Raw genomic sequence first — 24048 nt, forward strand, 5'->3', positions numbered from 1 at the left:
TCCTAAGCCAGCAGTGGAGGGAGGAAAACATAAATAAATAAATAAATAAATAAATAAATAAATAAATAAATAAATAAAGCACCTCCAACAGCATCTGAGAGGGTATTTTTCCAAAACCTAACTTTTGCCCACGTGGCTGGCAATGTGCGGAAGGCAGAACACCAACTCTAATGCTTCTTTAACCCTTGCACAGAGGGGACTACTGTACCAACCCTCCATGAATTTGTGGGATACTGGCAGAATGGGATCACCACACTTTCTTTCCACTCCTAAAACTAGGTCACTTGCACACTGCCACTGTTTTTTAGATTAGAGGAATATAGTTTTCATCAGCTTAAACAGGGAGAACCAAACATCAAACTCTGGAAGCAAAGGAGGAGAGAGGGGCAGAGGCACAGGACACAGTAGGCAGCAAATGTCATACATATATTGACTTAGTTTCCTGAAGGCAGACACCACCCTCTGTCAGCAAGCACCATGGTTTGGGCTAGAATTGAGATTATGCTTATTCTGGGCACAAGGATGGCTTCTCTTCCCCTGACATAAGTCCACAGCTTTCAGAGAAATTCTTCTTATATTTTTAATTTTATAAGAGGTGCTCTCCAGGCTTCAGGTGGGCTGCCACAGCCAACTGGTTATTTTGCCCTACTACCAAGATATATGTTCCTCCCTTCCAAACTTTTCAGCCTTTTCTCTGAAGAGCTTGGCAAGAAAAGTGTTCTCATGCATGTGTTGTTCTGCATATGCAGATCAGCAGAAGAAAATACTTCAGCTCACCCTCCCTAGGTTGTGATTAGCCCACAGGATTGAATGTAAGCTTGGAAATAGATGAGCTAGTAACAAAAGGGGGCTACAGAATAGCCAGTAGGACTCTTAAGTGCAACAGACCTTAAATATTAAACCTAGGTGTGTCAAACCAGTCACTGTGGAGCAACTACAAATTTGGATACTAAAGATTTGTACAGTCAGACTGCTAGAATCTTATTTAAGATTCCCATATATGTGTATATATATAAAATCTTCCTTGGATATTTTTCTTCAGTTTCTACAAGGTAAGAAAAAACCCAAGCATTCTAGTTTATTTTTACAACATACTATATATTCATGAAAAAGCTGAAGTAAAAACACTCAAAAGCAGAAGACTGTTAGCCATATTCTGCACAAATCAAGATTCTCTTCATATCTTAAAAGCTAAATCGTTACAAAGTGGTCCCCAGAGCCTCAATTTAGAGGTTTAAATTATCCTCCCAACCTTCCAGAATATAAAACTCAAAATATATGAGCAAATACATATTTTAAAAATGTATGTGAGAAATCTCAAGTCAACATGTCAGAGGCTTCTCTACAGAGACATAATGCTTAGCATATAATGATATGATGCCATATAATAACACATCACCTCTTAGTCTAGCAGCAAAAGAGAAAAAAGAATAAATTATTGCATGTGTTTTGTTACTTCTATAAAGACATCTGTTCCAGGTGGCTGAGTGAGCTGGGGTTGTTTACTTTGGAGGAGGCTGGGGAGAGGGGAGACCTCATCGCCCTCTACAGCTGCCTGAAAGGAGGTTGTAGGGACGTGGTTTTGCCCTCTTCTCCCAATAACAACAGGACCAGAGGACGTGGCCTGAAGTTACGGCAGGGGAAGCTTAGACTAGATATTAGGAAGAATTTATATACTTGAATGAAAGGTCCGGTGCTGAAACAGCCTGCCCAGGAAGGTGGTTGAGTCACCATCCCTGGAGGTCTTCAAGAAATGTGTAGATGTGGAACTTCAGGACACGCTCTAGTGGCGTTGGGGAAACACGGTCTCTGTGTCTCCAAAATTGTTTCATTAGAAATATGGGATCACTAAAGATTAAAAATTAGTACTCCTCTTCCCCAAACACAGTCTTGATTTTGGACAGTTAGCTGTCTATAGAGTGATATTCCAAGGGAACATTTAAAAGGAAAAACAGAACATGAAACAACTTGTAATCTCAGAACAAAGCACATTATTGATCTATTGATAAAACCAGCATTTGTGTTAGTTAAACAAACAAACAAAAAAATCAGTAACTGTAAAGGAGACTGCTCTCCTCACAATCCTTGAGAGAATATTAACAAAAATTAATGACAATACAAACCAATTAACACCTATCATGGTTCTTACCCTGGTAATTTTTCACTAGCGTCATCTTGTTGTAGTCTTCAGATAAAATGAATTCCTGAAGCAGGGGAAAGAAAAAACAAAAGAAATGGCACTTAGAGATGTAAAGTGTATGAGAGTGTTTTCATTTGAACTAGATACGAAGGAAACAGCTCTCCTTTTCTTTTTGCAACCACAGCCCTATCTCTAGGTATGGTAATTTTGAGTACCTCCATCTAAAACCCAAATTATTTCACTTTTTAAAGCTGTCTGAGAAACAACATCACAAGTGCTTCTGAAGAGATTGGTGGAGATAAAAGAGGAAATAATAAAAAAGAAGTCAAAAAAGCTGGTAGGAATAGCTGACTCTGGGCCAAGGCACCACAGAATGAGAGCCGGGGATCTGGCATGTAGCAAACACCTATTGCTCAGGACTGCCTGGGCAGGTACCCACATATGTACACAGCTATGTGTGCACACGTGTGTACACATGTCCATGTGTATGCATACATTACACCCCAGCCTGAGTGTGCAGGAAACTCAATATAAAAACATAAGAGCCCCTTGAAGTAGCTCAGTCCAAACTAGGTACCGTTAATTCATGATGGGAATACACTTCAAGTTTCTGTTCAACTGCCTCTCAGTGCTTCAAATAGTCACCCAGACTTTTCTCCCTTCCTTGATTTTATCCCACTGTTGGCTAAAATTTCTTTTGGTATCTCAGAAGCAGACTTTCTTGCTTTGCTGCTGCTTCATTTTGGCTGAGAAACACTTGTGCATGGGATGGAGGGAGGCTTAGCATGGGCTGTGGCTGCCTGGGCAGAGCTGCATGGTATGACCCAGCCAGGCTGGCTCCCGTGGCTGGGGGAGAGCACATCTGTGAGGGCTGGCTCTGCAGCCCTGCTGCTTTGGTGCTGCTGTCTAACCACCCATGCAGCTTTTGCACAGGGAAATGCTGAAAACAGCAGCTAAGAGTCAGGCATGGCAACCTCAACTCCTGGGCAAACCCTATGTGGGTAAACTGACTGAACACCTGGATGTCCCTGCTGCTCATTTTGAAGAGGAAGCAAGGGAAGCAGAGTGAACACAACAAAACTCCTGCAACATCTCTCTGAAGGAAAGACGCAAGCAAGGGGTAGGCTGTGCAGCCTCACCACATGAATTTGCCTTCAAACTGCTGTCAAGCATCTACACATATACACTACATACTCAGAAAAACACAAAGAAAACACAAAGTATAAAGCCACATCATATTAATACTTTACAGCAAACTTGACAGAAACTCCCTGACCTAATCTGCCTTCTGGACAGAAGTAAAACCTAACTCATTTAATCTGTAAATAGAGTGAAAATATGAGAAGCATTACAAACAGAATATAAGCTAAGTTTTAAAGCACACAGTTGTGGCATACTCATGTATAAGCACTGTCAAGAGAACTGTGGAACACACAGGTGGAGATGACTGGATTGCAGGAACCTACAGGCTATATTTAAAGCAAACCAAACATGTAGTGCAAAAGAGCACAAGATGACATTCTAACCACTGAAAAGCCAGTATTTATCCACAGTTTCCAAACCAATTTATTTTATTTTATAAAGACACTCTGCATTTTCTATCTGGTCTAGAATCTGGTGTAGAATCACAGAATCATGGAATCATCATCAAGGTCGGAAAAGACCTTCAAGATCAAGTCCAACCACACACCCTGCAACCACTAAACCATCTCCTGAAATACCATGTCTACCCGTTTTTTGAACACCTCCAGGGACAGTACCTTCACTACCTCCCTGGGCAGCCTGTTCCAATGCCTCACCACTCTTTCTGTAAAGAAATTGCTCCTAATATCCAGCCTGAAGCTGCACTGGTGCAACTTGACCCCATTTTCTCTTTTCTTGTTGCTAGTCGCTAGGGAGAAGAGGCCAAAACCTGCCTCACTACAACCTCCTCTCAGGTAGTTGTAGAGAGTAATGGGGTCTCCCCTCAGTCTCCTCTTCTCCAGGCTGAACAGCCTCAGCTCCCTCTTAGTTGCCCTTCTCTGCACCCTCTCCAGCACCTCAATGTCCTTCCTATACTGCATTGCCCAAAACTGCACACAGTACTTGAGATGTGGCCTCACCAAGGCTGAGTAGAGGGGCAGGATCACCTCCCTGGTCCTGCTGGTCACACTATTCCTGATGTAGGCCAGGATGGTGTTGGCCTTCTTGGCCACTTGGACACACCGCTGGCTCATATTCAGCTGTAGGCAATTTGCATGGCTTTCCAGCACCGGGATTACCCTAACACATCATGTCTACTGCTTCGCACCAGGGTGGAGAGGCTACAATACTCATCTGTGGAACAGCTACAGATCCCATCTTCCAGAAAGACAACTGCGAGTTGAGGCAGTTATGTATTTTGCTGTTTCTAAGTTTCTGCTTGTAAGTTAACTATAAATATATGTTCTCTTGAATTGTTTCATCATCTTTTCTTTGACCTGCTCCACCACCCATTAGTTTTTGCCTGGCAGCTGAGGACTACAGTGAGGAGTGTTATTTAAACACCAGTGACAAATCAATTAAGTTAGCTGGATTTCTACAACACAGTCACCTTAACTCTACAAACCACAGAACATTAAAAATCTGCTATATCTCCCTAGCTACTTAGAGGGGAAGTGGTTTTCATTAACCACTGCCTGAAAAATGCTAAACCACCACATGAAATGTCTTACTACAAAGCCTGCTAGAAGCAAGACCCTTTGTGATGAATGTGAACTTGCTGCTGCTGCTGCATAAAGGGCAATGGCTTCAGTTGCTGCAACACAGGGTAGAAGAATGTGTCTGCCTTTCCAACCAATTTGGCTGACTCTGGCTTTCACTATGGTGGCAGTGCACAGATGCTGATCACTTCAGGTGGAGGGAAAAACATTGTTTGCATTCTCATTTTTATTTGCATTTTTTCCTTGGCGATTCTGTTTCATGATCCAAACAGTCCCACAATTTCAGTGGAAGACTGAAAACGCTTTTGAGTCTCTCCAGTATAATACAAGGAACCAAACACAACTGCAGTGTGTAAGGTTTACTCAAGTATTGATTAGCTCTGTATGCTTTGATACCAACCACAGCTATATACCACTCCATCCTCAGAGATAAACAAGCAGTACAAAAAAACCCAATCTCATTAACCCCAATGCTGGATATTTTTTTTTTCCCCTGAAGGGTTCTCATTTCCTGCTTCCGTATTTGAAAGCATGTGATAGTTTGCAATGCACTTTCTTGTTTTGTGTTTTTGAATCTTTCTACAGCTCCCCCTGCTCCCCTTTACACTATCACCTGTTCTTCCATTGCACTCATTCCCCTCTCCCTCTCAAGGCCAAATCGGCTACTTGCATCAATAGAGAGGTATTTTAGCACAGGGCACCTTGCTCAAGGAATTCATGCCCTGCTGCACATACATTGTGTCATCTGCACTACAAAAACACTGACTACATCCTCTTCAACATTGTACCAGACAAAATTGTTTTTTCTTTTTATCCTTCCTTAAGTAGATGTTTTGCTCCTCACAGAGCTGCTGATGCTCAGTTCTCATTAGGCAGCTTTTGGCTCTTCTTAATGAGCTAGAAAGACTGGGGTCACCCACACAGCTCAGTCGGTGCTTGTTGACAGAATAGAAAAAGATTTCCAAGTCCTGTGTGAGCTCTTTTGCACAGGAGGGTCTTGGATATATCAGAGCACTCAAGTTGGCAAAACCAAAACCCCTCCTTGCAGGGAATAAATCTTTGCTTTTCAAAGGGGTCTTTTTGGAGCTACTTTACTATCTTTTCTGCTATACTGAAAATCTTAGTGACACGTCTTGGCTGTTTCAGGTAAGCTTATTATTACAACAGGGACTTGGTACCATGAAAGCCTACATAAAGCAGAAAGGAGAAATCTTGAGCATCTGAAAAGACCATTCAATCTAGTGCTCATTGTTCTATAAAGACTCTACTATACCTTCATGGCACACACCTCCCTCACACTGAGACATACACACCCACCACAAACTTCTTTTGAGCCTAAGACCTCTGTAAATCCTCACCCTAGAAATATTATCAGCATCCTGTTTCAAATTGCTCTTCTTAAGGCAAACAAAATTAATACTTAAGTATGTGCCATTTCAGAGTCCCTTTCCAAGGGGCTGGCTGACATAACTCAGGGTCTATAGAAAGCCCATGCCTTTCCAGAGCTGCATGTGGATGCCTAGTGATGTATCCCAAAACAGCACTAGAGACCTCTACTTAGGCAATTTAATCTATTTCTAAGAGTTAATAATCCTTATACCTTATGTGTTACCCATCTGAAACCAAGTTTCCACCTCAGGCAATTTACATAGAATCATAGAACCATTCAGGTTGGAAATGACCCTTGGGATCACCGAGTCCAACAATCATCCTTACTCTACAAAGTTCTCCCCTAAACCGTATCCACCAACACCACATCCAAACGACCCTTAAACACATCCAGGGATGGGGACTCAACCTCCCTGGGCAGCCTATTCCAGTGTCTAACCACTCTTTCTGTGAAATTTTTTTTCCTAATGTCCAGTCTAAACCTGCCCTGTTGCAGCTTGAAGCCATTCCCTCTTGTTCTGTCACTGATTACCTGCGAAAAGAGACCAGCACCAATCTCTCTACAATGTCCTTTCAGGTAGTTGTAGAGACTGATGAGGTCTCCCCTCAGCCTCCTCTTCCTCAAACTAAACATTTCCAGCTCCTTTAAGCATTCTTCATAAGATTGCTTCCCTAGGCCCTTCACCAGCTTTGTTGCCCTCCTCTGCACTCGCTCCAGCACCTCGATATCTCTCTTGAATTGAGGTGCCCAAAACTGGACACAATACTCCAGGTGTGGCCTCACCAGTGCTGAGGACAGGGGGACAATCACCTCTCTACTTCTGCTGGTCACACTACTTCTAATACAAGCCAGGATGCCATTGGCTTTCTTGGTCACACGGGCACACTGCTGGCTCACATTCAGCCACTAGAATTAGAACCCCCAGGCCCTTTTCTGCCAGACACTTTCCAGCCACACCTCCCCAAGCCTGGAGCGTTGCCTGGGGTTGTTGTGGCCCAAGAGCAGGACCCGGCACTTGACCTTGTTGAAGCCCAGACCATTAACGTTAGCCCAACAGTCTAATCTATCCAAGTCTCTCTGTAGAGCCTCCCTGTCCTCATGCAGATCAACACTCCTGCCTAGCTTGGCGTCATCTGCAAACTTATTGATGATACACTCTATGTCCTTATCAAGATCATCAATGAAGATGTTAAACAGAAATGGTCCCAACACTGAGCCCTGAGGAACACCACTTGTGACTGGCCACCAGCTGGATTTGACTCCATTGACCACTATTCTTTGGGCCCAACTGTCCAGCCAGTGCTTGATCCAACAGATCGTGTGCTCATCCAGGCCATGAGTAGCCAGGTTTTAATGAGAATTCTATGGAGAACTATGTCAAATACTTTTGGAGGTCCAGACAGACAAGACACAGCCTTTCTCTTGTCCAATAGTCGGGTCGTCATGTCATAGAGGAAGATCATGTTTCTCAGTTAGTACAGTTAGTACTCTGACAGATTATGCCATTTTGAAAGCACACTACAGATCTCCTGAAATCCTTGACTTTATCCTGTTAACACAAGTGACCAACAGCAGTCTCACCACATCTCAGAGAACAACAAATTCACTTCAAAAATGGAAAAGAATGAAGACTCTTAAATCAACTGTCAGATCCTACATCTATGTCTGTTGCAAAGAAAGCTCCATGAAATTATTACAGTGTTTTCACTTATAAAGTACAAAACCTGGGAGAGGACACAACTGTCATGTAGTTCTCTTGAAAGAAGAAATAGTGAACTTCCCAAAGCAACAGAGATAAAGGATACACATCAGCAGGTAGAACCTGACTCAGTCTCAGGTATTGAAAGTGCTGTTTGTGGCCAAATATTTACACCCCTGCAAGATCAAATTATGTGGAAGATCTATCTTAATAAGATGTGGAAGATCTATCTTAATAAGTACCATCCCTGAGGAAGAATTCTGAAGGGTTTTTTTTCTGGTGCCTTGTTGTCCTTGTGGCCATGCTCTAGACACAAGCATAGTCAGCAAAAAAGATCAATTTAATTCAGCTTCAGCTACCTAAAAGTTATATCCCTCATTTAAAACTCTTCAAGACTAGGGAGAGAGATTTATGTAATTCTAAAACAGTTTCTAGGGTAAATAACTTGTACATCCTAAGGTAAATGACCTCTCCTCTGCTGGCTGCAGAACCTAATGATTAAGTTTTTCTAGGAAGCTAACTTTCAGATGGATGAAATTAGGTGAGGACTCTCATTTTGGTTGTGGAAGTCTCCTGTCTATTTCAAGTAACAGACCTTTCCTCTGTTTCTTATTGTGGTATCTTGAGAAACTTGCACCATTTAAAGCACGCTTTTCTCCAGTTCAGAGCAAGGAATTTATGACCATGATAGGGTCTTTTGGCTTCCAAAAGGGATCTTATGCAGTACCTAAGACATAAAGTAACAGAAATGTCATTTCTTCTCAAAAAAGGATAGCAAATTGCAAAATAAATTAATAAATGTTGTAGGAACTTTTTTTTTTTTACTTTAGGTGCCACTGATCTTCAAGCAAGATGTTAGACAATCTTTTGCTCAAGGGAACAGTCTACTGTGCTGCACATGTTTTGTGCAACCTTCATGTTAAGAAATTACAAAAGATTGAAAACAATCTCTTTGCCTTTGTAGAAGTAAAAAATGTCACCCTGTTTCACAAGGGAAGTTGGCTATCCAAGCTCGCCTCATGGAGGCTTTGCTGGAACACCTTTCTTTGACAACAGCAGTAAGAACAATCTTTCTCAAGATGCACCACACACATTTGTGAGGTGCCAGACTTACAAAAAAATTGAGTTAGAAGAAAAAATGTAATTCTACTTTCTTATTCCTATTTGCATCTCCCAGTAGAAACAGTACTTTCCTTGCACTGCAACAACAACAACAAAATAATTTGATATTATGTGGCATTCTCATGAATATTATAGTAGCTTATAGTCCTTGCCAGGAGTCCTTTCCTTCTAAACAGCCAAAGTGAAGATGCAGAATTATTTCAGCATTTTTTTGGCCCTGTACCCAGCATACACAAGGGTGCTGGGCTTCACCAGAAGTGCTAACATGGAACAACTGGCTAAGTCTCAAATATTTCAAGCTGCTCCAGTAAATTGCCTGTATGTTGCATTTCATGGCAACAGTTAAAAGTAAGGCGACCAAGGTCACCTTGTTTCAGAAAGTTCTCTTATTTTGTGGTCAGTGTGCCCTGCTTGTACGCTCCTGTGCTCAACAGATCATCATAGCTGTGCCCAGGAAGGAAAATCCAGAGAGTGGTTTGTAACCCCCTTCCAAATAGCCAGGGATTTTCTCTGACACCCCAATATTGCTGGGACTTGAATACAGGGATACCCTGGCTCTTCTACACCACTTCTTGTAGCACATTACAGTTGTGGCTTCTCTTACAAGCCTGAGGTTTCTACAGAGGGAAATATTTCATCACTTGTGGAAGTTTGTGGGTGCCTCTACTGCACAATCCTCTAACACACAGTAGCCTGCAGCTACAGGGGACTAAATCAAGCAACACAGACAAGCTCTTCCCCCTCTCTTATGTATTTGTATCCAGAAGACTTGGGGGGAAAAAAGAAATTAAAAATAGCCCTGCTCAGCAACAAATACAATCTGTCTTATACATGGCAAAATACACATGTAAGTATCCAAAGTCACATGTTAGTTTACCACCTGCATATATAATTTACCTTCTTTAGCTTCAGAACGGAAAATATTTTACTCCATTCAGACTCAAAGCAACCTCTGCCTCTTCAAGGTAGAATGCCCGGAGGACAAAAGACACATCTCTTCCATTTTGTATGGAAGTATTTAAATACTTTCTTTACAGCTGTCTTCACATTCCTCAAAGGCTTGGTGAAAACAAAGCTGTCTAGTAGGACTGGGAAATTACAGCTATTTCAGAGAGTGGGAAGGAGGGAATTTCAGAGGTTCAGGAAATACTGGGGCAGCTGTTCCATCTTCTAGATACAAAAGGAGAAATCCATGGGCATGAAAAAAAATCTCAGCTACTAGCCATTAATAGTTTCATAGGTCAAAACCTTCACATCCTTGATACAGCTCACAGGAAACAGCTAAAAGGGTCACACAGCCTTTCTCAAACACCATCTTAGCTTTAGTGCAGACAGCTGCCCTTATGTCAACCTACAAACACTAATTCAGTTACAAGGTCCTTAAGGGCTTACAGTAGCAGCAAAAATCTGAAATGATTGTGAAGTGAACTTAAACTGGAAGATCAGTCTGTTTATGAGGCATAGGTGAAAAATACCTCTCTGGCCCATGACCTTCTCACAAAGTGATACAACTCTTTACTCATCATCCCACAAGAAAAATCCAGTGAATAAGGTCAACTGCTACCCTCTGTCCCAGATCTAAAAGACGGACTCTTGTTTTAATACCCTGCTTCCTTTCCACACACCCAGATCTGTCTTAGATGTTAATGACTCCAATCTTACAGCAACAGAACTGTCAGTTAGGAGCAAGTCCTCTGAACAAATCGAGAGGAAAAACTCTGAATCCTGAAGTTTGGAAAAGCAGCAAGATATGGAACAGAAATCTACCTTCTGCCTCTCAGAAGATTTTTTTTTTCCCTCCTCTTAATTGTTGCTTGCAGAAAACTTTGGTATGGTATGATTAACAAGTCACTTAGATTTAATAAAACAACAGCTGTTTTTCTGCATTGTTATTTTTTAAAGATATATGCAAATTAAGACTGTTTAGTTGCCTAATAAATAGCGTAAACCCCACTCAATGTCTTCTTGGCAGTTGGAATGAAATTTGTAATAATATGCCATTTTCTACACTTACAGCTTCAGTTCCACTAAGAGCAAAAAGTCTCTCTCTCAAACTCTAGCAAAAATATCCTCGCCACAACATCACACACATATTTCTCAAAAGGGAAGCATTTCAACTAGAAATCTTTGGATGTACTTACTGAGATTGTACCATTGTCTAGACCTATGGACAGCCTTCTGGTTTCCGGGTTAAAAGACATGCATGAACATGGAGCTGAAAAAAATGAACATGTTGATGAAGTTAACAAAACTGTGAGTCTCATTTTCTTGAAGTTCTGGAAAGCCTAAAAGTAGCTAACATGCTTTATGATGGAGTTCAGCATTTTGCCCCTTCCAATAGACATGGAACAACAGCTATTTCTTGCTCCAGCTCCTTCATTTTTTTCTTACTGTTATCTGAAAACAGGCATGTCATACAGGAGCAGTGGTGGTGTTTTGATCTAAGAGGCACCTGATGTTTCAGTATAAATGAGAGGTTACTTTGCTGTATCACTTAGTTTTTTACATTTGTCTGAACTTTACTGACAATAAAGTACTGTATTGTGTCAGAAGCTTGCATTTTATAGCTGCAGTAGGAAAGTTAACCTGTAGAAATCAACATACCAACTAAGATTAAGGACTCCGAGTTCAACTGTCCCCCATTCTAGTCTCACCACAGAGGGTACTATGACAGTATCACATACTAGGGCCAAAATAAAATACTGTAACAAAAAGTAGCCGTTGTTTCATTATAACAATATTACTCTATTAAACATCAGAATTGACTCTTCAGTTGCACATAAGTCAGTCATACTGCACACCCTCGAGGATTTGGCAGGGTTCACGTCAGGAGTAAAACCAGAATTTTCTTGCAAGAACTCCAAAGTCGTGTTTGGTTTAACTGAGTAAAAGAAGTTTTGTTCAGAAGACAGGGATTGTATTTACTGCTCAACACAGCAGCACACAGCTGGGAGTCTTGCTGTCCTAACAGAAACCTTCAGGAACAATTTTTCAGCAGCATTTGCTAACTCCAGCTAGGGACAGGCATTCTTGCTCCTTCAATAGTGATAAGGGTGTTTTTTAAACCACATTCTTGTAATAAAAATAGACTACAGTCAGGTGTGCTTTTACTTCTGCTTTCCCCCATCTCTTGGTTTCTACTCTCTGTTGTGATTGCTCAGTGTTTTTGTTACTAACAAGCTTGGAATCCTCTCTTTTGCAGTACTGTGTATCTGGTATATTCTCAATTTGTGGAATGTGTCACCACCTAGGATTAAACAGTCCATAGCTCAGCAAATCTTCCTTGACAGTTTATTTGGCAGCAAAGGTACATGAGGAAAGGAGAACTTAGGTTGACTGTTTAACAAAACTTGTTCTACCTTTAGCATTGACTCTCCCTTGAAACACTTCATAAAGGACAACCAGCCACAGGCAGAATGCCTATCAGATCTACATCCACATGGGCACCTTGATTTATTTATTTACTGGAAGGGTTGGCTGAATTAAATCAAAGACAAGGCTTCATTTGAAGGAAACTGCCAGAAGGGAAACACTTAAAATCGGGGCTACTAACAGTGAAAAAATTGCTCCCTCAGAAAAAGCAAACTCGAATCATGCCTTGGGATAGTGGTGTGTTATTATAATACTGAAGCTTCTAGGGCTGTAGCATAATGGGACAGTTGTAGGAAAAATATACAGGGGGGGAAAAACAAACAACAAAACCCAACAATTCTAAGCAGAATAAACATCAAAACCCTTTAAAGGCACACTCAGTGACAGAACAGGCATATTACACATATCAGCTTTCAAGTGCTAAGACACTGCACACACTGAAAGAGCTAGTAGCAACCCCAGAGGCAACAAACAACTCACAGTAAAATTTTCTCAGGTAAAGCAGCTATTTGAAGTATGCTTTTCCCAAGTAGCCTGAAACACTTCAGACACAAAAGGTGCAAACAATTGCTTGACACAGGCTTATTACAAAAAGTCACTTCTAAATTGCAGTATTAGCAGTCTAAAAAGCATCATAGTCTACATACACAGTCATAGCAGTGTAAAGCTACTTATTTTGCTATAATTTTTGCCTAAGGGAATTCTTCAGTAATGTGTGCTCTTGGAAAAATCATTGTCAGCACTAAAATTACGTCCACGCTGGCTACACTAATGTAAAGTGATGCCTGTTGTAAAAAGACTCCAGCAGCGTATGCTTTAGTGAAAATAAGATGACATTTGGATACATCAGCACTTAGGCTCATTAAGAGAGGAAGAAAAAAGAAAAAAAAAAACACCAACAAACAAAACAACTACAACAAAAACCCTCCCCCCAAAAAAACCCAAAAATCCCCAAGCCAAACTCTTGAGATTCTGAACTGTTTAGCATCCTTTTAAAAGAATAGCCAGGAAAACTAACTGCACTCTGGAGGCCATCTACTTCAGTACCTAGCTATGACTTGGATTTCTTTATCTTAAATACAGGGCAGATAACCACTGATTTTAGCCTATGGAAATTGAATTATGGAGGAGAAGCCAAATTACACACTTCATGCTCTCGACAGTGTGTCACGTGTATTAGAGGCTGACAGAAGAGAATACAAACTTTGTACCTGCAGTTTCAGGGACCCCCCTTTGAAGTGTCTAAGTGTGGTGTAGTTTAAGGCCAAAGGAGCATGTTTTAATTTGCAGGTTTTTTCCTCTTCTGTTCAAATCAAAATCTTCACTGTGAAAACCACCATAAAACAGTGTTTTTTCTGCTGCAAAGTCTGGGTACTCCACTGATCCTCACTATAATAAATCCTTTACTCTTTCCCATGTCTGTGAGAGGTTTGGGTGCAGAGCTTGACCAAAGCACATGACTGACTCGGCCCAACTCCTCATCTCCCAGAGTCACCAAGGCACACAGTTATGAAGGCTATCAGATGCCAACTCATAAAAAGTTGTGGGTCATATACCACTGTAACAAGTCAGGCTAAAGGTGTATCTACAGGTGGGACCACCACTTGCTATGCAGCACAAAGCCACCATTGTGCCTACTGTGCTTTTATACAGAGAACTTCTGGGCAGCCATCATTCTCTAGACAACAAAAAACATTATGAACCTAAAGCAGAGGGCCATCAAAAAGGTGATCCACATGGAAACAGACAGAATTACCATTTCCAGTCAAGTGCAGACTTGTACAGAGGCTGACTCTGAGCCCTTCCTACAAATTCCAAGCCTAAAGTCATGGTTGATCAAGTAATTGCTCCAGGTATTAATTATACCTGAATCTTCTTGAAATTGGTGAATAACACAGCATAATTTTAATATCTCATGACTCAAAAGTTCACCAGCCTTGTAAGTGAAGTAGCAGTGTCAGGTGCTCAAATTTATGAAGAAGCTTTAAAATAGTCCCCTTTGAGTGAATCTGGATCTACTCCATCAAAGCTGTTATTACTGGCAATAACACAACCTTGCTAAGTCCAGCAGAGGACCTAAGAAGATTTTAAAATGCAAATGTATGCAAAAACATTACATGGAAAAGGAGAAGTATCATTGCCAAACTGCTAAAATAGCTATTTTGTAACAGTTTGACTGTAGAAAGCCAAACTTTTAGGAATTTGGGTGGCTGCTTGTGATTCACAGAATGTCATATGATTGGTTGGTTTCCAATACCTTTTTGTGCAAACTTCTGAGCAGAAAGTACCTTTGAGGCTTGATGTATTCTTATGAGCTAGTCTATCACCAAAGGAAGAACAGAGTTTCTCTTCTACACTGAATGAATGTTTTCTTAGAGCGGGTAGTCAAACACCATGGCCACTCTAGGGTTTCAAGATGATGACATGGTACTTAAACTTACATCTATCAAGTATTTTATGTAACAAGGATCATATGTCTCTTCCAAATCTAGCTATCTTGGCTTAAAATAATTATTTCTCCATACAGTAAGAACTCCTTGATGGGACTCGATAAACGTTTCCCAGTCTGTGGATTTAAGGTCAGGTCCATAAGCTTTCCAAAGACAGGATAACCCAACACATCTGAAGCTGTTTGAGGAGCATCAGCATATCCCTGCTGCACTCTGCCACAGGGGTTATGACAAACAACCAGGGCTGTGATTTCTTCAGCTGCCTCTTGGAAAAATGGACATTGATCTGCAGCTTCTTTTAAAGCATGAACACTGTCTGTGAGAGAGGAGACATAGAGCAGATCATACTGAAGAGATGCAGCAGGGAGACTTGGCTTTCCACTTTTAACTGCAGGGGTAAAATTATTCTGTTTCTTCACTGGAAGAGCTGCCTTCCCTGTCTAGTATCCTCTCTATTATATTAACTGCCACAGGATATTAAGTTCTTATCAAATAAGACCATTTACAGTTGCACTCTAATGGACTGAGCACATGCAGTAGGAAGGGCAGAGTGATTTATACTTGAAACTTACAATGATTTATGGACTCCATTAGTGGCAGAATGCAAGACTCATTTTGAGCTCCCACGTTTTTAAAACTATGTTTGGATTAAATGCTCATCCCTTGCTAGCATATCTGTGTCCTTTTGCTGCTCTAATCCCTGATACCTCTCAGAACCATTAGCGTGCAACTTGGTAAAGCATAGCAGAAACCAAGAGGATTGTTCAAGAGTAATATTTTATACAGAGTAGTAAGCTTGCAAATGGTAATAAACATGAAGCTTCCTCAAAACAAGAAATGCCATTTTCCAAATGCACAGTAGATAGTATCTCCTTATACTTACATGGCATTGCATGGTATATGCTGGGCCAGTACTGCCCACTGTCTCTCTTCAGCCAGACACGAACTGTTCTACAAAAGAAAAAACACAACACACACATGAGGAAGAATGAAAAGGTAACAATGAATAAAAACAAAGCGGTGACAAGGAATGCACAAGACCACCTTCAAAATGAAATTATTTTGCTCAGAGGGAAAATATAAAAACATGCAAACTCCTACAGCAGCCTTATACATCAACCTCAGATTAACCTCTGTAAGGTGATAAGGGCAGCCCATTCCTTGGTTCCATGTAGTGCTCATCTTGACTGAATACATCACAACAGTATTCAGAAACTGCTATGTCTTCTTGTTCTTTGCCTTTACCAAGGATTTGAACACGACTGTTCTCCCAACATCATGAGGATTTGGGACAATAAAGGTGGCAGGCAGCTTGGCAGTCTTCTACCCCATCAGTCCTAAAACAGAGGCATCTAGATCTACGCAGTGCTACAGGCCTCTCTACAAGCGCATCAGTGGTTTCCTCTCTGCTAGAAGACCTTCCCAATGTACCTCAGGATTACTTTTGCTTTCTCAGAGTCATGCCAGGCAGTTCCCTGTCACTCAATTCCTGCCCTTCACACATGTGAGATGCTTGTCATTTTTTTCCTGAGCTGGACTGATGTACCATCTGGGTCATTCAGTATTTATTATTTCAGTCCTCAGTATTATCCATTTGTTTTGGTCCAGTGTCTAAAGCCTTTAATTAAGGCTCTATCTTAACTTTAGTTCATCAGCTAACTTCATCAAAACATGCCCAGTAAGAGTGTCACCAGTTAAAGCAGCAACCAGTAATCTTCCTGCATATCCCACCGCCACTTCAATTACAGCCAACTGCTACCTGGCTTACTGTTTCTCAAACCCTTATCATCTCAAATTCTAACTAGCACACTCTCCATATAATGCTGTAGTCCACACATTACTGATTTACACCAAATTATCAACCTGCTCTTGAAAACTTAGATATCCAGGACAGCATTGTGTTAAAGTAGCACAATAGATTTAACCCGTCACTTACAACTGTTTGCTCATTTCTACCAAAGTCGGTACCCAACAGCAGATACAGAATCACAGAATCTTAGGGGTTGGAGAGGACCCTGAAAGATCATCTAGCCCAACTGCCCCTACAAGAAGGATCTAAAAAACCTATTGTTAATCACAGGCCTCATTTTCCTATAGCAAATCAACTTGCACTTGATAGTATTAAGGAAAATAGAACCAAGAAAGAATGGGGTTTTCATCTCATGAAACCTGTGGAAATACAGCTTACAGAGAAGATTACAGGTTCATTCCTACTGTTACCTCATTGTCATAGGAAAGCAGATTAAAGCCCTTTTTAGCCAGTAAAAGAACAATACACTGATATTATAACATAATATAATTTGATCTAAGACATTACATACACAAATCAAGTCTTAAAAGAGATGCCATGCATTATAGTAAAGCAAATCAAGAACTACTTATCTATCATAAAACTCCAAGCTAAGGCCTGCACCACTGTATGTTCCTGGATTACATATATCCAAAAATCATGTTTCTGCTCCTCCAGACCGACATCCAAACTAATTTTTCAGCAAATAATTCAGAGACCTGTGTATTTGGGCACTACACAAAATGCATCATTTTATAAATGTCTCAGGTGTACATTTTGGCACAGCCTGTGGCTCTAAAAACTAACATTGCTCTGGGTCAGCAAGTTCCATGGTTAGGAAGTTCTCATAAATTACTCAAAATACATAAAACTGGTATAATTACTTCCCAGGTCTAATGGCTTCCTTGCAACAAACAGATCAGTAGCTCTTCAGCAGATCTGAAGCAAAACCACCCATACTTTTTCAGGGACAATTTATTAGGTGACAACAATGCTATTGGAGTGTTGATAGCTAGATTGTCAAATCCTTTTCTCATTTCTCAGTGCAGATAGCTAAAGCTCTTGTCAGAGCAGCACTCTGCATCCAGACATCAGCATCCACGCCTAGGAAGACACCCACAGCCATGGGGCAGTACACCAGGTTTGGGACAGCATCCAAATTCTGGAAGCAGATCAGCCACTCTGTTTCCCAAACAAGTGAGCTCTTACTCATGTGTTTATCCTCAACAAGTGAAGTTATTGTGGGAATGAATGAGTGTGCACAAAAAACTAATGAGATAAATAACAGGGAGCTGAAATAACTCAATGTGAAATAGCCCTGAGGAGGTGCACCAATATCCTGTGAGAGACTTGTCTTGCTTGAGCATCCCAAACCATATATTCAGTGCTAACAATTTCAAAACTCCCAGGCTTTGACAAGATTGCCTCTCCTCTCCACTTTAGGGTTCTGGAAAACAACAAATCCTGTACAACATAGTACAAATTATTTAGCTTGTTAAAAAATAGGTCTATGTACAGGAAAACAGTTTTTAAAAGCTAGAGGAAATAGATATAAATTTTATTTATAAAAATGGCAATAATCAAGATGCTTTGGATTGTTTTTGCTGTTGTTTTTTTAAGCTGTACCCACTACAGATTTACTAATTATTTTTACAGTTCTGTCAAAGAAAAGACTGTTAGCTGAATGATATTGAAACAAATGTTTTCTGCCTAAGTTAAAAAAAAAAAACAACACAACAAAACAAAACCCAAAAAACTGGTGGAGGTTCCTAGTTAAGAGTCAAACTACTTTTACTAGTGTAGGCCTCTTCTGCTGGCACACAGTACGCTCATTTCATTATGCAGTCAAATATATTTTCATTCAATGGCTAATTCATGCAAAATGAAAACCAAAGCATTTTAAGAATAAAAGGTATGTGAAAGGGAACATAACCAGCAAGTCAGTTCATGTAGCTCATTACAGAAATACTTACCTCCACAGTAAATCATTTTAAATAAAGGAAAACAAAAGATCTTGTACACAATTTATTTTAAAATTAAGGGCAATTACTATGTATATCTTTAAAACAAGTATTTTAAAGTTATGTTAAGCATTGTAATGGAATTCCAATATCTATGTATAAGCTGGTATAAAAGCATTAAAATTCTTCCTTACATCAGAAAATGATGGCTCATTATTTTCTTCTCTTAAAACCACTGGATTAGATAAGGCATTTTATTGAAAGAAGAAAAACTGATCACAGTTCATTAAAATTTTCTGGGTAATGTTTTCTCAAAGTAGATTCTGGCTAAAAATCTGTGCTAGCAACTGAACTTGGAAGAAGCCAATGTTCTTGGAAGAGACTGTCTCTTTTTCAGTTGCAGTTCTGCGTATTTTTATGTACTTCTTAACACATCACTACCCACTAGACACGAAACCCAGAGCTTCTGAAGCTTCTAAAGAATGTGAAGGATAGAAAACAAGCATGAATGAAAACAAGCTTTTTTAATGGATCTATAGCATGAAGAGTACTTGCTGGTTGCATAGTTACAGGACTTAAACACAGCACCCACCCAGGTCAGGATTCATTCTTCAACTTCTCTGAAGTGATTCAGTCAGTGTCACCATGGAAATGAGTTGTCCCTTCATTTTGCTGCCAGTGAATTGACTTGGAAAGATTTTTAGAACCTGTCAAATCAATGGATATTCTTCTAGTATTTTCATAACAGAGATGATGTATTTTTTAAATGAGACAGGCTACATAGAAATAATTTTGCCATGCAAAAGACAGGCTACATCTTCATATACTGAGGGGATGTGAAAAAAGTATATTTTAAAAGAAAAATTGCTTCTCTCTGCTACACTCAAAAGTATGTGGCACAAGTCCAGGTGGCTGTGGTTGTACTGGCAGGTCTCAAACACACTGTTAAGCTGTGTACATGTGCAGGAGGTAGGTTTCATCTGAGCAGCTACCACTGACAAAGGTGCCTATGTCAACAGCAGCACGTCCACATTAGCACAGCAGGTCTGTGCTTCACCATCTACAGAAACACCTGCAATCTGTGGTACATGCCACGTACCACAGATAGAGACATTTTGTTCATAAAAATCCTAGTTTGTGCATTTAGGTTGCAGTGTTCTCTATGAAAGTCTGCACAACACTGCCAGGCCGGATACGATATTCTCTACTCAGTCCCTGCTCTGACCTGAGCTTCTTGTCACTTGGTGTCAAGTGTCAACTGTCAACGGGGTGTCACTTGAAGCTGTAGAGCTCAGACTCTGGAACTGACTCAAAGGCAAGGCTCTTGTCTTTTCTCCTTGATGCCTTGCACAAAACTAAGGGAAATTAAAAATACTGGTCTTGCATACAGTACAGACATATTAGACATATCTAAACACTGTCACAAGATGTTTGCATGTTGCAATCCTGTGAACTCTGTAGTAGGGAGATCCAACACCACCATTAACTCATGAAACAAGTTATCCTTGTATAGTGTGAGTCAAAAAATCCGATGTATCAGTTACCCATGACAGATCCCTCCCCTCCTGCTTGTTAATGTTTCCTTCCTTGCTCTTGCCTTTTTAAACATTTATCTTCACTGAGATGTGCTTGTGTAATGCACTGTTGCCTTTGTGCCCCAGGCATATGCTAGAAGTAAAACAGAGCAGAGGTAACGCTCAACACCTACAATTTACTTCAGCATTTTGTAGGTAATCTTGAGCTTCAGAAAACTTTTAAAAGGCATTTTAACATACTCCTCATTATTGTTTATACCTTGGACCATCTATTGGTTTTTTTTTTTAACTTCTGTCTTGCTGAGGGACCAAGAGGGTAAGTATCAAAACCAGAACAAGGTGTGAAATGAGCTTTATTCTTATTTGTAGCGTGAACTTGTTATAGAAATTTTAATCTGTCACTTTCTAAAGGTCCTACCAGGCTCACCCACAGATCAATGCCTGCATGTTACTGCTCCTTGGGAAAGTGAGGTAGGTCATCAGCACAAATGACATAACATGGTTAAAAATGAAGACATCTCCTGTCAGCTGCTCTAAACACAGAACTGATTTAATGTAGTTACAGAAGTTTCCAAACAGGAAAAGAAAGATGCTGAATTCTTCTGGAAAATTCTTTAAAATACTCCTCTAGCTATTTAATTAGCACAAGAAAGGAAAACAGATTAGGATAATGCTATATCCAGGGTTAGCGCAGTCTGTGAGGTTTTCTTCATACTTACTGGAGTATTACCACATATTCTCACCATCAGTATACTGATGTCTTCTTCAGTATGGAAAAAAATAAATTAAAATCTTCACCTGTTCCTAAATATCCAATGGGCAATTCAGAATTATTCAAAGACATGTCTCTCTGGAAACCAAGTATCTGCACTGGAAATAGCTAAAGCTTTATCTACTGTCATTAAATAAACATAACAACAGCAGTATTTAAAATCTGAGTAAGGCACTGACCATCTTACTGCCTTTAACAGAGACATTGTCATTTAAAGTAGGATATTTATCAATTGCATTAAAGATGCCATAGTACTATAAACTCTCAAGTTCTCCAGGGACATTTGTGGTCAAGAGAAGTGAAGAGATTCTTGCTCCCACCACTTAATGACACGAGCTGTTATTAGGATTTTCTGAAAGACTAAAAGAACTTCCAGGAATACTGGAAGATCATGAACTGATGCCAGTATGCTGGAGCCCATGACATGCTGGAGGGAAGGGAGGCCATCCAGAGAGACTTTGACAGGCTGGAGAGGTGGGCCAATGCTGACCTCATGAAGTTCAACAAGGCCAAGTGTGAGGTCCTTCACCTGGGTAGGGGGCAATCCCAAGCACAAATACAGGCTGGGCAGAAAATGGATTGAGAACAACCTTGAGGAGAAGAACCTGCAGCTGTCAGTTGATGAGAAGCTCAACATGAGCCAGCAATGTGTGTTTGCAGCCCAGAAAGCCAACTGTGACTTGGGATGCATCAAAAGAAGCGTGGCCAGCAGGTCAAGGGATGTGATTCTCCCCATCTATTCTGCTCTGGCGAGGCTGCACCTGGAGTGCTGTGTCCAATTCTGGAACCCTCAACGCAGGAAGGATATACGAAGACAATCTGAGGGCTGGAGCACCTCTCCCATGAAGACAGGCTGAGGATGTTCAGCCTGGAGAAGAGAAGGCTCCAGGGGCACCTTACAGTGGCTTTCCAGTACCTGAAGGGGCTACAGAAAAGCTGGGGAGGGGCTTTTTACAAGGGTGTGTAGTGAGACAACAAGGGGTAATGGCTGTAAGCTTGAAGAGGGTAGATCTAGGTTAGACATCAGGAAGACGTTCTTTAGTATGGGGGTTGTGAGGCACTGGAGAAGTTTGCCTAGGAAGGCTGTAGATTCCCCCTCCTGGAAGTGTTCAAGGTCAGGTTGGACGAGGCTCTGAACAACATGGAACACCTCCCATGCAGGGAGGAGTTGGAACTAGACGATCTTTAAGGTCCCTTCCAACCCAAATCATTCTTTGATTCTATGACTCATTGTAAATTTGGTCTGTAACTCAGGCATTGACCTCCTGCAAAAGAAAAGCATTTTGAGCAATAATTGCTCTCTTTACCCATTATGCCAACAAAGCCATAGAAGCAGTAAGATCTGGCTTCAAGAGGAAGCTGGGTCAGCTCACAACAGCCAACACCTTTGACATCCAAAGTGCCACTGCCACCGGTCCAGCAACCCTTGTGCACAAAGCTCAGAAGCACCAGAGAAACACAGCTCCCAAAGGCAGCCAAACCAAACAAGGATGGTTCTAGACATCAACAGCACAGGGACTGTGTCAAAACCCTCATGGATGTAGCTTGATCTGCTGAAGTAGCACAGGAAGCAACTAAACCAGGGGAAGGGGTCTGATGAGTCCTTGAATGTTCAAGCACAATGACTATCAATCCCACCCAGTGAAATAAAATCCTACTGCTTTGAATTGGTACATGTCCAGGCTGGTAGAGAACATTTTATGTGAGGTAACTCACTACAGCAATCTCCACAATAATGATCTACACTGCACTGCTCAGACAGGAGTTGATAAAAGTCCCAACTTCTGATTTCTCCTCCTGCCACAAAATTACAATTTCAGATGCAGAACTGACAATGCAAACACTTATCTGATACTGAACAGGGACCTCAGGAGCAACTCTTCAGTCTGGTGCAGAGTAGGGTAGTGGGAACAGACAAAGGGGTTTGTTCATGGACTTTTTTACCAATCAGCTGGTGACAATGAATCTGATCTTTGCTACCTTTGGTGATTCTCCTTATTAAGTTTAAATTGCCTCATTTGCTCTCCTTCATAATCCTCTCCTGCTAATGTCTCTTACCTCATCCATTCTCAGGAGTCACTAGTTCAGCTTCTTACCATTCTGATCATTAATAATTTCATTTTGAGCCAACATCTCCAGCAAAGACAGGGAGTGAGCAACTAAAGAGTAATAAAAGATAAGCTCAGGGGTTAATGATTTTGCAGAACACTTTGCTAGTTCCTTCTGCTTAGGGGGAATGTAGTGGAAGGTACACTAGGGAAGAACCTACAAAATAAAGTACGTTTACCATTTATCTGCAGAAAAAAAACATTATACAAAACAGTGTGCCAAGCAAGCAGGCAGGCAGATTGAAAGGCACGAATTTTTCACACAAAGCTTATAAAACATTCTAATTCAAATCATACTTTGTAAGAGATTTCCCCATTTAATTCATTACTATAATAAATGCAAATGCATATTACATAACAGGGAAAATGTCAATGTTTTGGTAGGCTATATGCAGCTATAGAATTGCATGGGTTTGTCAGGGAAAAACTATTATAATCATCAGTAGAACTTAGACCTAAGAGAAAGAGACATCACTATTTAACACAGTTTTGGTGTACATAGAGTGTTTTTTTGGTGTTTCGTGGGAAGTGACTAGAAAACAAAGATTCATAGAAGACAATCTCAGGAGAAATGGATCTTTATGACTAAAAAAAAAATAGAGCAACATGATAGCTTTACTACTCAGCTATGAAACCATTTCCACCTATTTTTGAGTTTTCTGGACAATAAGTAGGGAAGTTCGGTGTTTCTTCCAGTTACCCAAGTGTATGTGCTTAGAAGCAGCACATGCTCTACTGTCCAAGCATGAGACCCAAGTCCCATTCTGACTGGTTTCCATTGCATAAACTTTGGGCAAGTAAAGAGACCCAAGAAATGAACCAGAAGTCACAACCACAGGAAAATATTCATAGAATCACAGAATCCTAGGGGTTGAAAGGGACCTCAAAAGATCACCTAGTCCGACCCCCCTGCCAGAGCAGGATCACCCAGAGCACATCACACAGGAACGTGTCCAGGCGGGTTTTGAATGTGTCCAGAGAAGGAGACTCCAAAATCTCTCTGGGCAGCTTGTTCCAGTGCTCTGTCAC

At 40.8% G+C, this 24048-nt stretch overlaps 1 protein-coding gene across 2 annotated transcripts in view; it reads right to left on the bottom strand.

The window, feature by feature from the left end:
* WDFY2 (WD repeat and FYVE domain containing 2) overlaps positions 1-24048 on the bottom strand; it is a 65647-nt gene that overhangs the window by 15650 nt on the left and 25949 nt on the right. The window contains exons 1-4 of one of the 2 annotated variants that reach the window (XM_051622689.1): positions 19197-19278; positions 15738-15805; positions 11174-11247; positions 2150-2204 (exon numbers count right to left, since the gene is read on the bottom strand). In XM_051622689.1, the coding sequence (XP_051478649.1) occupies positions 2150-2204; positions 11174-11247; positions 15738-15744 (136 nt within the window). In that variant the 5' untranslated portion in view covers positions 15745-15805; positions 19197-19278. Of the gene's footprint in view, positions 1-2149; positions 2205-11173; positions 11248-15737; positions 15806-19196; positions 19279-24048 lie in introns of those variants that run through there. The other variant, XM_051622688.1, reaches the window with a different exon arrangement.

This window comes from Apus apus, chromosome 1 (assembly GCF_020740795.1).
Source record: "Apus apus isolate bApuApu2 chromosome 1, bApuApu2.pri.cur, whole genome shotgun sequence".
NCBI lineage: Eukaryota > Metazoa > Chordata > Aves > Apodiformes > Apodidae > Apus > Apus apus.